Source organism: Pipistrellus hanaki (genome assembly GCF_964339955.1).
Source record: "Pipistrellus hanaki genome assembly, chromosome: 2".
NCBI classification, from domain to species: Eukaryota; Metazoa; Chordata; class Mammalia; order Chiroptera; family Vespertilionidae; genus Pipistrellus; species Pipistrellus hanaki.
In genome coordinates, this window is record NC_140504.1 from 193,868,276 (window position 1) to 193,883,207 (window position 14,932).

At 52.8% G+C, this 14,932-nt stretch overlaps 1 protein-coding gene across 2 annotated transcripts; it reads right to left on the reverse strand.

The window, feature by feature from the left end:
• Positions 1–6,884: 6,884 nt before the first annotated feature.
• CFAP107 (cilia and flagella associated protein 107) lies at positions 6,885–14,363 on the reverse strand (the record flags this gene model as incomplete). 2 transcript variants are annotated; one of them, XM_084875398.1, is made up of 4 exons in its annotated part: positions 6,885–7,066; positions 8,679–8,856; positions 12,366–12,479; positions 14,250–14,363. In XM_084875398.1, the coding sequence occupies 4 exons, from the start codon at positions 14,361–14,363 to the stop codon at positions 6,885–6,887; spliced, it is 588 nt and encodes a 195-aa protein (XP_084731524.1). The 2 variants fall into 2 exon arrangements, with proteins under 2 accessions (XP_084731524.1, XP_084731525.1); XM_084875399.1 differs by lacking the exon at positions 12,366–12,479.
• Positions 14,364–14,932: the final 569 nt, after the last annotated feature.

Below are 14,932 nucleotides of genomic sequence, written 5' to 3' on the forward strand. Positions count from 1 at the left end.
GAAGACCTCGTCCAGTGACAGGTCTGGCAGACAGCCCAGAGGGAGGACAGTGAAGGGCCAGGCTTGTGTGATCGCCTTCAGGACCTGGAGATGTCTACTGTGGTAGGCCTGAATGAACAGCTGCGGGAAGAGCTCAGCGGGCAGGTACTCCAGAGCTGCGATGGCCGAGGCCTGGTCCCTCAGCAGGCTCTCTGCTGCCAGCTGCAGGAGTGTGGGTGGGGTCCTGATGCTCATCCTCAAGGTGCTCCAAAGGAATCCTGTGGAAAAGTCCAGGGAACAAGGCATCCTCATCAGGCCAAGCCTTTGAGCCCCATCCTCTGACTCCCCATTTTCACAGGAATCAACTCAGGGCCAAAGCCCATGCCTCAGTTTACAGAGTCCCATTCCGGGCTAGGTGACCACAGAGCCATAGCTCCCCTGTAGGCCCCAGGACAAACATCTCAGAAACATCCACATCTTTCATTCCAGTTTGCCTGGGAAGTGGGTACCGAAGAGCCTGAAAGCTGACCCCCACTTTTTGGGGGGGAAATTTTCAGACCACGCTAGAGACTCAAACTGAATATTTAAAATTTCTAGGAATAAGCCGGGACCGGTTTGGCTCAATGGATAGAGCGTCAGCTTGGGGACTGAAGGGACCCGGGTTCAATTCCGGTCAAGGGCATGTACCTTGGTTGTGGGCATATCCCAGGTAGGGTGTGTGCAAGAGGCAGCTGATCGATGACTCTCTTTCATCGATGTTTCTAACTCTCTATCTCTCTCCCTTCCTCTGTATAAAATCAATAAAATATATATTTTTTAAAAATAAAATTTCTAGGAATAAAACCACAGTTACGATGTTTTCATTTGGGGCATGTGGTGGGTTAGGGAATCAGCTTGGTTACACATTTATAAATAAACTGAAGCACAAATCCAAATGTTTGAAACTCAGGCAAAACTATACTAAGAGGCAAAATCAATTACTTCAATCTGTTTGTCTGTAAAAAGAAAAAGAAAAAAAGGGGGGGGGGGAGCCCAAACCGGTTTGGCTCAGTGGATAGAGTGTCAGCCTTCGGACTGAAAGATCCTGGGTTCGATTCCGGTCAAGGGCATGTGCCTTGGTTGTGGGCACATCCCAAGTAGGGGGTATGCAGGAGGCAGTTGATCGATGTTTCTCTCACATCGATGTTTCTAACTCTCTATCTATCTCCCTTCCTCTCTGTAAAAAATCAATAAAATATTTTTTAAGGGGGTGGGGGGACCGGGAGAGAGACACTCTCTGTCCCATGTCAGGCTTCCTGCCACCATGAGGCCGGCTGCCTTACCTGAGGGTGGTAACTTACCTGCTGTGACTGGGTTGGCTGGGGCTCAGATCTCAAACCTGGTGAGAACCACTTCACTGACTGCAGAGATGGAGGATTCTGAATGTCTCCTCTGGTGCCTGGTGTTTAGACACTTTCTCAAAGGCTAACATCCAATCAGAACCCTCAGTCTCCAACCTTTAATCCTAATGCGATTATTGCCTCTCTTCTGATTAATGGATTGAGAGAAAGTTAGGGAGGGCAGGGTGGAGGCCTGGCTCGTTGATCCCTTCCACAGACACTGACTGAGGTTGACTGATGCCCATAGTTGTCATCCTGGGTGTGAGACAGTGAAGGTGTCATGGGTTCCTGACGTGAAATAGGAAAGAGCAAAACCGGAGAGCATGGTTCCTGGAGGTCTTTGGCCACATCAATGGTATCAGAACATTGTAGAGTTAAAACATCCTGGAGAAGACACTGGTGCCATCCCCAGGGGAACTAAGGAAATGTGTCCAGGCATCAAGTTACATTTTATGGCAGGTGACATAGCAGATCATGAGCTCCTCAGGGAGCAAGTGGTGGGCGACTGAGGTTGTGGCTGTCCTAGACCCCAAGGCTTCTCTGAGGGAGGTGAGGTCAGGAGCAGCATGAGAGGCAGGGGTCAGGGCTGGGCAGGGTGATGCTGGGCCATTCTAAAGGAACTGTGTGAATGACCCTGGGCCATGGAAAAGATGGGGGTTTTCTTGGAAAGAAGGGAGATGGAAGGAGTCTTCTCTGGCTGAATTCTGGATTCAAAAGGAGACAAGCTGGAGGGGAGACAGTGCCATCTTAGAGGGTAAAGGGAGCGATTCCATGTTCTGTCCTGCCCAGGAGGAAAAGGGTAGGTCTGCTCTGGGGAAGATGGGATTAGCTCAGCAAACTGGGTGCAGAAACTTAAATCTAGGAATAGGAGCAGAGAGAGCAGGGGGAAGCCCTGAGAGTTAGACATTTTCAAGCCCAAAGGGTGGATGCTTTGTGATTTTGGAGCTATGGACAGAAATAAGCAGAGGCCAATAGAATGTATCCCTGCCAACATCATGGCAGCTGCCACCAGGCGACATTTATCAGGTTCTTCCCCAGAGAACCCTTCTTGGATACCAAGTGCCTTCCTCCTCTACACTGTGTCTCCCTTGGCCCCATTCCTGCCCTCATGAGACCACTTCACTTCCCCACACCCCCAATTATCTCCCTTATGACCACCAGCCCCTAAGTCCCCACTTCAGTAACCCTGACCCCAATATCACTCTGTTCTGTATTGTCTGATATCCTGTGGTTTGCAGAACCAAAGGCACTGTGAGGCCAGGCAGCAATCATGGGTCCTTAGACATCACAAATGAACAGGTGGCCCTTGGCGGTGTGAGGAAGGCCAGCTATGGCCAGCCCATTGCTGCCACGTGGAGTTCCTGGCCTGCACAGCCTTCCTCTAGGTCCCCATCCTTCTCCTGTCAGTCACTTACCCCACAGACTCCCCTGAGTACCCAGTGTGTTTGCCACGTCCTGACTCTGGGGAACTCTGAGTCACATGGAGAAGACAGCGCCACTGAACAGACTCTGAGTGACAGGAGGCACCGGAGTGAGTGCTGAGGCCTGTGGCTGAGCTCTCCTGGAAATGGACAGCACAACCCAGGCTGCCTCCGCTAGGAACCATGGAATTTGTCTGTAGTTCAAAACACCTGCAGCCACACACCTGCGGGCCCATCAGCCAAGGGCACAGTAGACCCAGATGTGCCCAGAGGGACCTGAGCTGGGCTTCTGCTGGCCTTCCCTGGAAGGGAGAGGCAGGTTTTTGGGGGATTTGTTTTGTTTTTAAACATTGTACAAGCATACATTTTAATACATGGAGGTGGAATAACACATATGTGTTGTTTTTTAAAAAATATATTTTTATTGATTTCAGAGAAGAAGAGGGAGAGAGAGATATAGAAACATCCAGGATGAGACAGAAGCATGGATCGGCTTCCTAGTCCCCCACTGGGGATTGAGCCCCCCACTGGGGATTGAGCCCTCAGCCCTGGCATGAGCCCTTGACCAGAATGGAACATAGGGCCTTTCAGTTCTCAGGCCAACGTTCTATCCACTGAGGCAAACTGGCTAGGGCGGGAGAGGCAGTTTTGCAGAAGAGCCCAGCGGGCATGCCGAGGGCACACTACTTGGGTACAAATCCCAGCCCAGAGACTCACTCCCTGTGTGACCTCGGGCCAGTCCCTCCCAAGGCCTGTTCCTCCTCTGTGAGCAGGCGTGACGGTTAGAGCCCTCCTGGGGCACCTGTGGGGGATGGTGGTGCCAACAGTGGAGATCTTCCCAGGGAGGCAGTGTTCTGGCTCTCAGTCCCCCACAGCTCAGTTTATTTTCTCTTCCTTTTTTCCTTTTCTTGCTAGAATGCGATAGCAAGTGACCAAACTATAAGAAAAAAAAATGTTCAAAGCATAGTTCTATTCATTTTCCTACAAAGCAGAAGAAACAACAGTTATTAGCTGTTTGCTTGTTTTAGTGGCAGAGCATGTGAGACGGGCGCTGCTGGCAGGTTCTGGAGGAGGAGAGGCCGGAGCTGACTCCCTTCTGAGGCTGGGGGAGCCGAGGCAGGTCAGCAGCCTCTGAGTCAGAGGGGAGAAGCTGAGCTCTGGGGAGAGTATGGGTCTTAGGCATCAGAGGGGATTGGGGTCTGGGGACAGAGGTCCACCTTGGGGGCAGGGGTTTAAGGAACGATAACGGGGGCTCTGCAATAAATCTAACTGTGCCCTGGCTGGTGTGGCTCAGTTGGTTGAGTGTTGTTCCATGCCCTGGGAGGTCGCTGGTTCAATACCCATCCTGGTGCATGCCTGGGTTGTGGGCTCTATCCCCAGTAGGGTGTATGTTCAAAGTTTCTCTCTCTTCCATGTTTCTCTCTCTCCCCAATCTCTTTCTCCCTCTGAAATATATATTTTAAAAATAAATCTTGGCCGGGACCGGTTTGGCTCAGTGGATAGAGCATCAGCCTGCGGACTGAAAGGTCCCCGGTTCGATTCCGGTCAAGGGCATGTACCTTGGTTGCTGGCGCATCCCCAGTAGGGGGTGTGCAAGAGGCAGCTGATCGATGATTCTCTCTCATTGATGTTTCTAACTCTCTATCCCTCTCTCTTCCTCTCTGTGAAAAATCAATAAAATATATTTTAAATAAATAAATAAATAAATAAATCTTGTATCACATGATCTCATGCATCTAGGGGAAATAATGAACAACATAAACTGATGAACAAAAACAGACCTGGAGACAGGAAAGCATCAATCAGACTGTCAAACCTCAGAGAGAAGGTAGGGGAAGATGGGGGTAAGGGGGAGAGATCAACCAAAGGATTTGTGTGCATACATATAAGCCTAACCAGTGGTCACGGACAATAGAGGGGTGGGGGAATACATGGGGAGGGGTTTGGGATGGGAATGAGGGGCTGAGGACAATTATGTGACACCATAATCAATAAAGAAATTAAAATAAATAAATAAATCTAACTGAAGGTAGCCTCACAGGGTGATCTGATCATAAATTTCTAACCAGGCAGGTGGTGGTGGGTAGTCACACCCAAGGCCGATAGCAGGTTCCTCTCTGCACTGTTTTTGTAGATCTAGCTGAACTCCCCTTTGAAATGCCTCTTTTTCAGACCCCTCTAGAGAGGACATGATCTGGGTAAGTATCTTGTAATCCAGTTAGAGATCTACATACGTCGCAGCGTTCTCCCACCTCCCTGTAACCTCCCTTACGTTCCCTCCTTAGATCTAAATGCAGAACAGGAACTGGGAAGCATTTTTCTCAGCCTGAGGCGATCTTGCTTCCGGAAGTGTCCTCTGTTTGACACAAATAAACTCTTACAGAAACTCCTATTCACGTTGTCTGCTGGGCTGCACATTTTTTTCATTGACAGGAAGCAGCTGGATGGAGGCTCACACTGGAGCAGGAGAGTGTCTGTCCTGGGGGTGGCAGGGTAGGGGTTCCTTGGGGAGTTCCCAGCAGACAATGGCTCATTCTTCCAGCCCAGGATTATAAGCACCAACTGGATCCTGAGCGCAGCGTCCGACAGTAGAGAATGCAAACCGTTGGGGTGGAGACAGAGGCAGAGAAAGGCCATTCCCAGGAAGGCTCTCCACGTCCAATCCCCACACTCAGAGGAAGCACATCAGGGACCTGCTGTCCTCAACCCAAGGTGGACGCCACATGGGTGATGGCGGTGTCTCAGGAGACTCTGCCCTGTGCCAGGACAGCACACAGTCCCCGCGCCAGGACAGCATCCCCGTTCATGTGTGCAGGAAGGGGGGCTGTGATCCATCTCCAGCAGAGTCAGCTCTTAATGGAAATGGCTACTGAATTCCCCTGGGCCGACAGAACGTAGGGAGGAGGGAAGAGGACGTAAGAGCAAAGAACTGTGGACGTGGCCAGCTTCTCAGTGGAAACCCCCAAGGTGCCACCTCAGCTACAAGGGGGAGGGGACAGGAGAGGAGGAAGGGGAGGCAACCAGAAAAGGCCTCAGCCCAATTTTTCTTCTGGCCCAATGGGAGAGAGGAAGGCCCGGGCGACGTAAGAGACGCACCCTAGGAGGATAAACAGGCTGTGGTCCTACTCCAGGTGTGTTTGTGCAACCGGAAAGAGCCACTCCCCAGAACGCATTAAAAATCTCGCTTTTGCAGAAACAGGTTTGGCTCAGTGAATACAGCATCGGCCTGCGGACTGAAAGGTTCCAGGTTTGATTCAGGTCAAGGGCATGTACCTTGGTTGCGGGCACATCTTCAGTTGGGGGCGTGCAGGAGGCAGCTGATCCATGTTTCTCTCTCATATATGTTTCTAACTCTCTATCCCTTTCTCTTCCTCTCTGTAAAAAATCAATTATATATATATATGTATGTATATATACCATATATGTGTGTGTGTGTGTGTGTGTGTGTGTATATATATATATATATATGTCTCAATTTTGTCATACTTCTTTCTGCCTCATAGTCTGTTATCTGAATTCAGACAGGTGAGCATTTCTCACAATTTGTCACTGGGAATTGGGAGGTGGAGGGGGTCCCCGGGCGCCTTCCCTTCCCCTGAGCCCTGGGGGTCAGTGCTCCCCTGCTCAGGAAGCGCCGGGCACCCTCGGCCTCCCCTGCTGCCCACCTCGTCACTCTGTTTGACTGTTCCGTGGGCTTTTCCAGATGCACCCCGAGCCAGATTCCTTCCTTTGGACCAGACTCCCGGGAGGCATGCGCCACGCTGTGGGACCTTGGAGGAGCCACGTGACCTCTCTGGGCCCCAGTTTCCCCTCCCATGAACTGAGGGAGCTAAACTCCATGGTCCTTCTCCTAACGTTTTCTCTTCTGCACATACGTGACACTCACCGTGTACAGAGCTTTATTGTGGGCTGGACAAGGAAGGGACCTGCGGGGGGGTGTGGAGGACGTGGGGGACCCCACAGCACAGGCCATGACTCCGAGGGCCCCTCAATGGGCTGCATTTAAAACTCGGGGTGTATCTGCAGCTGCCTGCCCTCCGGCAGGTCCACTCGCACAGGAGGTCTCCAGTGGGTCCGGCGTGAGCTGTGGGTGGGGGGACGGTTCTCAGAAGTGGGGGACGGGCTGCAGGCGCTTCGGAGGGAGCGGGATGGCATGCTCCCGCCGGGACAGGGCGCACGGCAGCGGCCTGGGGTAGGACAGAGTGTACGTGCTCTTCCGCAGGCCGGCCTCGGGGGCGAGCCATCTCTGCCTCAGCCGCTCGTAGAGTCCGTAGTTTGTAGGGGGAGCTGTAAGAGAAGCGGGGTTTGGGTGGGCAGGGCTCAGAGCATGGGGCCTGCCCCAAGGCTGGCTGGGGGGGGGGGGGCGGGGGGGGGGGAGACATAGAGGCTTCCCAGGCTGTGGGATCAGGGATTCAATTGGCAGTGCCCAGACTGGGGTGGGGGCAGGGGAAAGAGGCTTGCAGGGGAATGTAGGCTCCGCCAGTACCCCCTCCCCGGGAGTCGCAGGTGGGGGCCCGCTCCCTGCGACTCAGGAGGGACCCGAACCGCTGGAGGCTTCAGAAAACTCTGCCCTGGGCCGGGCTCAGGGCGACCCTGCCTGCTCTTCTGTAACTACCCCACCCCTGGGGGGCGGGAGCCGCTGGGCTTGTGAGATGAAGAAACCCCTGCCAAAGAGACAGATCATACCCAGCTAGTCTGATCAGAGTCCTCAGGTTCAATTCTGATCAAGGGCACTCCTCCCCGGCCTGGGCCCTGGTCGGGGCATGGGCAGGAGGCAACCAATCCATGTGGTTCTCTCACATCGATATTTCTCTCTCTTTCCCTCTCTCTTCCACTCTCTCTCTCTTAAAAAAAAAAAAAAAAAAAAAAAAAAATCAATGGAAAAATATCCTCAGGGTCCCTTTGCATGGGAGGGTTGGACTTCAAAGGGGTGGATGCCAAGGGCCGGGGTAGCTTGAGGGGTAAATCAGAGCTGGGCAGTCTCCTATGCAAATCCCTCCAGAGTCTTGGGAATGTAAGGAGGACAAAACCCATATCTACTGTGGCCCGTGGGTCCCTGTGGTCGCCCTCTCCTCCTCATCTTGCATCTTTGTCACCAGCTACTCTCACCCTGGAATGCTCTCCCCCTTAATCCCCACAGGCTCCCTCCTCAATTCAATCATCTCCTGGGACAGCCTCTCTCTCCCTCATCACCCACCCAGAGGAGGTCCACGGAGACCTGCCTCGCTCTCTATCTTGACCCGTTTTCTTTTCTTCAGAGCACCTATCCTGTCCAAAGTTATCTCCTTTACTAGCTCATTCACTCTCCTTTACCCTCGAGGTGTCTTGGCTCTCTGCTGGCTGGAATATCAAGTCCCTAAGGGCAGAAATCCCTCCCTGTTTGTCATGGCTGTGTCTCCAGATGCTGCCACACGCCGGCACCCGGACATGGTACTGTTTATGAAGTGTGCCCTGCCGGTGTGGCTCAGTGGTTGAGCATTGACCTATGAACCCTGAGGTCACGGTTCAATTCCTGATCAGGGCACATGCCTGGGTTGTGGCTCGATCCCCAGTGGGGCGCAAACAAGAGTTAGCTGATCGATGATTCTCTCTCATCGATGTTTCTCTCTCTCTCCCTTCCTCTCTGAAATCAATAAAAATATATTAGAAAGAAAGAAAGAAGAAGAAAAAAAAGGGGAAGAGGCAGGTGGCAGTCCCGGGGGCAAATAGGACTTCTCCCCCCCCCCCACCTTCCTTTCCCCACCACCCCCGCCCATCATCTCATTCTAATGCTCTCCTGGAGTCTGGGTCCCCCGTGCAGGTCCTTCTGCATAAGCCTGGCACACCTGAGTCCTGGGCAGGTGGGGACCCCTGACAGCCCATCACAGGGCGGGTGGGGGGATCCGAATTATACAAATACCCAGGAGGGGGCAGTCGTTTTTCTCCGGGAGCCACAGCAACTTGTGTCTGTTCCAGGTGCGGTGCGCGGGCAGGCCCGGGTTATAATTGTGCCGGTTGTAATGGTCGTCGTACGTGCTGATCAGGTGGTAGTGCGAGGGCTCCTGGTGGTGGGTGATCAGGTGTTTGTACGGGAGCCCCTGGAAGGACAGACACGGCGGGCCTGTGACTGAGGGAGCGAGGCCTCACCTGCCAGTGGCCGTGGACGGAGGCAGAGTCGCCCGCCGTGGCGGCCCGTGGAGCTGACGGCCAGGGGCACCCGCAAGTGTGGCTGCGTGGGTTCTCAGGGCCGCCGGACAGGAAACACACTGGTCTGCCCTGACCCCATACAGCTCACCTTCAAACACCGGTCTCAGCTCGGCTGCCCTGAGCACTCCGTAGGAGTGGTCCCCAGCCTGGGCCAAGCCCGTGGGCTCCGGGGGCACATTGGTGTGAAAGTCAGGACGCCTATGACTAGGAAGAGCCAGCGCCATCTGGCTGCCTGCCCCTGGGAGCTGCAGTCAGACCCTGTGGTTTGTCTTGAGTCTCATGGTCCACCGAGTCAGTGCCCGTTTCCAAAGAAGGGGGCGGGGGCGGGGCCTGGCACATGCACCTTGTGTTTCCATCGGTTACTATGGGAAGAGGCAGAGACGCCCCATGCACGGCTTTCTGTGGGGGATTTACAGCCGGACACCTGGGGCGGGTCGCTTTGGTGGGGAGTAATTCACCGGGGGAAGAAAGCCAGTTCTCCTTGCCCTGGGACATTTGCCTGAAACGGCGCTTTTCCTAAGAAAATCCTCTTGGGGTCCTGGGGGGCTGGGCTGATTTACGGGGAGGATAATGCTGATTTTCACGCCCGTCCTCTTGTCTGGGGCAGACAGGGAGGCCTGTGTCTGCTCTGGTCTGGAAATGCTGGCTGCACCCAATATTTCAAGTTGTGGTTCCATAAATAAGTCAGATCACAATGCCAGAGGGAGGCAGGGGGATGGGCACGGACGGGGAGCCGGGGTTCCCAAGGTCTCCATCGCCAGGCGCCCAGAGCGTTTCCAACGCCAGGGAAGGCGAGCCGAAGAGGTTCCCATCGGCCCAGGGGAGGAAAGGAGAGAGAGCACCCTCCCCCCTCCGCCCCAGGGTTTTCATGCTGTTCCTCTGGGTTTGGGGCTCGGCCCTGCTGTCTTGATTATGTTCCCAGGACTTTTGTTCTCATCAGGTAGGGCAGGTAAGGTGACAGACTTGGAGACAGCTGCCTTTGAGAGAAGAGCTTACAGGCCCCCAAAGGAGAGGGCACGCCACGCCACACAGGGCCACCCCGTAAAGCAGCAAGGTCGGTCAGCGGCAGGAGAAGAGAGAGGATGGCCCAGAGAATGGGCCAGGCAGGGCAGGCAAGTTTCAGAAGTTCAGGATTGCATAGGCCAGTGGTCGGCAAACTTTCTTCTGAGAGCCAACTTTTTTAAACTTCTTCTAATGCCACTTCTTCAAAATAGACCGGCCCAGGCCGTGGTATTTTGTGGAAGAGCCACACTCAAGGGGCCAAAGAGCCGCACTTGGCTGTGAGCAGCAGTTTGCTAACCACGACATAGGTTGTTTGTTTGTTTGTTTGTTTGTTTAAGATTGCATAGTTTGAATAATTTCAGATGGCTCTGGGCTCTGGGAGTGCCTCTGGTTGGGGGCATCTGTCCTTGGATGGGGAGATACTGTGTTGGAGAGCGAGTTCGGATAAAGGGGGGTGGGTGGGGGTGGGCTCTGGAGTGTTAGGTTGCATCTGAAAGGCATGATGCTAGCCAGCTGTTCACTATCTCCAGGAATTAGCCTGCCCTGGGAGGGCAGCTCTCTGGATTAGCAAGGCCCTGTGGTAGCAAAGCATCATCAGATGGAAACAATGGAAACGGATTCATACGCCTGCCTGGGAGAGAGGCTCCAGAAGGGTGCCCTCCCTGGGGACCTCATAACCTCAACTTGAAGCACCAGAAGCATTTCCTGAGAAGGGGGAAGAAGAGCTGGGATGGCAGATGGGAAGGGACTGGTCCTGGGGTGGTGCCGAATGAAGCAGAAGGAAGAACTGATGGCGTGGAAGCCGCCACAGGAACAGGCGGTCAGAGTCTGTAGGAACAAGCTCTAGTTAGCGTTGTGTGTCATCTCAGCCCCAGCTTCCTGTTCTTCTGTGTGAAAAGTTAATGACCATTCAGTATCCTCTCACTCACTGGGTGTCTGTGGTATGTCGTGTTCCAGGCCTGCGGAGCGGGGAGCAGGGAACTATACCCTCAGGTCACCCCTTTCCCATCACCCCTCCCCCACCCTACACCGGCCTGGATGCCGGGCAGGGCAGGAGGCACAGGACGAGGGGTGGTCACTTGAGCTCTATTTAGCGTGTGTGTTGGGGGAGGGGGACTGGTCTGTAAGTCTGTGTGGTTAGCCCTTCCTCGGGGTTTGCGATGGGTCCAGAGGTCTTTAAGAAAGGGCACAGCGTGGGCACGGAGGACGAGGCTAAGTGTCTCCTGTACACTGGTGGTTGGGGACTGGAGCCCCAGCGGGTGGGTTCTGAGATGCAGTTGCGTGTCCCCCGGGCACGCTAACAGTAACGGGGGCAGCCGGGAGCAGCGGCGTGGTCTGAGGGTGTCAGCATGGCCCGGGTGCCAGCACAGAGCTGAGACTCCGGTGCCCTTCATCCTGACACGGGTCTCCAAGGCAGAAGACAACTCCAGCCAGTGATGAAGGTCACTCTCAGGACACTCCAGCTTCTCTCTCAGGGCAGCCACCTACGTGGTCCCTTGCCAACCAACTACACAGCAAGATGCTCGCCACCCTGGCACCTTTTATGGGAAAATGAGGGTGCTGAGCTCAACAATCTCTTCCAGCTTCAAAATGCACCCCAGCCCTACCCGGTTTGGCTCAGTGGATAGAGCATCAGCCTGCAGACTGAAAGGTCCCAGGTTCGATTCCGGTGAAGGGCATGTACGTTGGTTGCGGGCACACCCCCAGTAGGGGGCGTGCAGGAGGCAGCTGATTGATGTTTCTCATCCATGTTTCTCTCTATCCCTCTCCCTTCCTCTCTGTTTTTACTCTCAATAAAATATATTTTAAAAAACAACAACAAAAAAAAAAAACCCCGCACCCCATCTGACAGATGTCCACCCCTAGTCTGTGCCTCCTGCCCCGCCCCACATTCAGGCAGGTGTAGGGTGGGGGAGGGGTGATGGGAAAGGGGTGACCTGAGGGTACAGTTCCCTGCTCCCCACTCCGCAGGCTTGGAACACGACATACCACAGACACCCAGTGAGTGAGAGGGTGCTGAATGGTCATTGACTTTTTACACAAAGAACAGGAAGCTGGAGCTGAGATGACACACAACGCTGTCATCCCCACTGTAGTCACCTGAACTCAGTATTAACCATGTTTGTCTGTTTCTTTGCTCCATCCTTCGCCCGTGTCCTGCTGGAGACATGGGGAGGAATGGGGAAATGGTCCAGAGAAGTGCTCGGACCCAGGGTGGGGTGGATTGGACGGATCTCTGCTCCTCAGGACATAAAGGTGAGTGCCCCCGGCAGCCGAGGGGCTGGGGAGGGTCCTGATGAGCCTAGTCCTTTGTCCCCAAGAGGGAACTGGGCTGCCGGGGTCTTCTGAGCCTTGGGGAGGGGCCCAGCCTGAACATGGACTCCCCACTCCCTCTTACCTCGATTCTCCTCTTCCCATACCACCTGGAGATCTGGTCAGGTCTGTGGCCGGGGAAAGGGATGTACTCTTGACTGTAGGAGCTCTGGGGTGTCCTCTCAGTGGTTCTGATGAACTGGAAAAGATTACATATTCAAGACAACTTCTGCTGCGACCCCTCACCTCCTGGGCCATGGGACGCTGGGCAGAGAAGGGGTACAGTAGGACTCCAGGGCGTCCTTCATAACCCTGGCTTTTGTCCCTGTCCTTCCAGGATTGGGAAAGGAGTGTGCACGCCACCACTCAGGTGTCACCTGACACTTCTCATGGTCCGCATCTGTTCTCTCTCTCATCTCCTCCCTCCCTGATCTTCTCTCTGCTTGCCTCCTCCCTTTCCTTTTCTTCTTTGTTCTCAGTCTTTCCAACTCATTCTTTTCTCCCGTGCTATCTTATGTTCTTTAACAAATATTTTTTTATTGGTTTCAGAGAGGAAGGAAGAAGGAGAGAGGCACAGAAGCATCATTGATGAGAGGGACTTATCGATGGGCTGCCTCCTGCACGTCCCACACTGGGGACCGAGCCCATAACTGGGCATGTGCCCTGACCTGGAATCGAACCAAGACCTCCTGGTTCATGGGTCGACACTCAACTACTGAGCCACGCTGGCCGGGCTATTATGTTTTCTGGTTTATATTTTAAAAATTCATTGTGGTAAAATATACATAATGAAATTTACTATTTTAACCATTTTTAAGTGTACACTTCAGTGGCATCAAGTACATTCACATTATTGTGCAATTACCTGTCACCACCATCCATTTCCAGAACTTCTTCATCACTTCAAACTGAAACTCTGTCTCCATTCAACAAGTCCCTCCCCAACCCCCTCACCCCGTGGTACCCACTATTCTTCTACTTTCCATCTCTATGGACTTGACTACTCAAGTTACCACATGTAAGTGCAATCATACAGTACTTGGCCTCTGTGACTGGCTTCTTTCACTTAGCATAGTGGCTCACAGTCCCGATTGCCAAAAATGAAGACACTCAACTTTAAATAGGTCAGTTCAGGCAAACTACCATCTTTTGTAATGGCCTTTCAAGTACATGGAAATACCATGAACCCATTTGTTCTGTTTTGAAAGTAAGAATTGAAATGTGGTTCTAGCCAGCTAGGCTCAGTGGATAGAGTGTCAGATTGAGGACCAAAGGGTTAGATTCCAATCACAGGCACATGCCCAGGTTTCGGCCTCCATCCCCAGTTGGGGGCATGCAGCAGACAGCCAATCAATGATTCTTTCTCATCGTTATTTCTCTCTCTCTCTCTCTCTCTCTCTCTCTCTCTCTCTCTCTCTCTCTCTCTCTCTCTCTCTTCCCCTCCCTCTCTGAAATCAATAAAAATATATTTAGTGCTTATGGTTTCTTCTAGGACTTAAAACAAAACAAAAACCTGAAATGCACAGGAAGGGCAAGGTTGTGGAACAGGTGCCAGAAAACAGCAGCTCCTCGCAGACATCACGGCAGGGATGTCCAGCCCGCCTCGGCAGCTACAGTTCTGATAAGGGCCAGGCCAGGAAAAGCAGAGATTCTTCAAGTCAAGGTGCAAAGGAATTAGGAACAGGAAACATCAGATGCCTAGAAACACCCCATTGCAAAGACTTCTGTGAAGCACAACTATGCTGACACATCTGCTATGGCATTTTCAAAATATGTGGGTGGGAGGGGGGGACCTTGATGATGGCTTGAAGGTAACTCCCCGATGTAGCACACACAGACACCCTCAGGCCATATTCTTAAGAGGCAACCGTAAATAGCCCTTAATTTGAATACAGTAATGACTGCACTCCTACCTCTCCCTGCCAGACCTCCCCTCTGAGCTCTCTGTCCACCCTCTCTCTTTCCTTACCTTCCTCCTCTCTTCCACCCAGTTTCCGGTGAGCACTCTGGTTGAATACTTGTTCTCGACCTTCCAGCTTGGAGTATACACTGACTGTGGACTTATTGCATTTGAAAACTGCATGGTAAGGATTCACCCCAGGTCTCCTTGACTTGACACCGTTTTAAGGATTCAGGAGTGGGGATATAATGAAGTTGCTGAGTTTGGGGTGCCTTTTTTTTCTTCTTCTTCTCTGACACTCTTCTGAGTGAGTTGTAGGTGACAGCCTGCCAACCTCACAGAATAAAAGGGCCTTGAGAGTCCACTTTCAGCTTCCAGGGAGAGGTCACTTGATCTTGGATTCCGTATTGTTGACTGTCACCATGGTGATAGACTGAGTATAAATGGTCTCCTGTTCCGGCTGGTGTGGCTCAGGGCTTGAGCATCGATCGACACATGAACCACAAGGTCACTTGAATTCCAGGTGAGGCATATGCCAGGGTGTTTTTGCTTGATCCTCAGTAGGGGGTGTGCAACAGGCAGCCGATTCATGATTCTCTCTCATCATTGATGTTTCTATATCTTTCTCCCTCTCCCTTCCTCTCTGAAATCAATCTTTTTTTTTTTTTTTAAAAAAGGAAAAGGTCAAATAAGATCTTAGTATGAATGGTGGACACACAATACAGATGATGTAGCATAGAACTGTACACTTG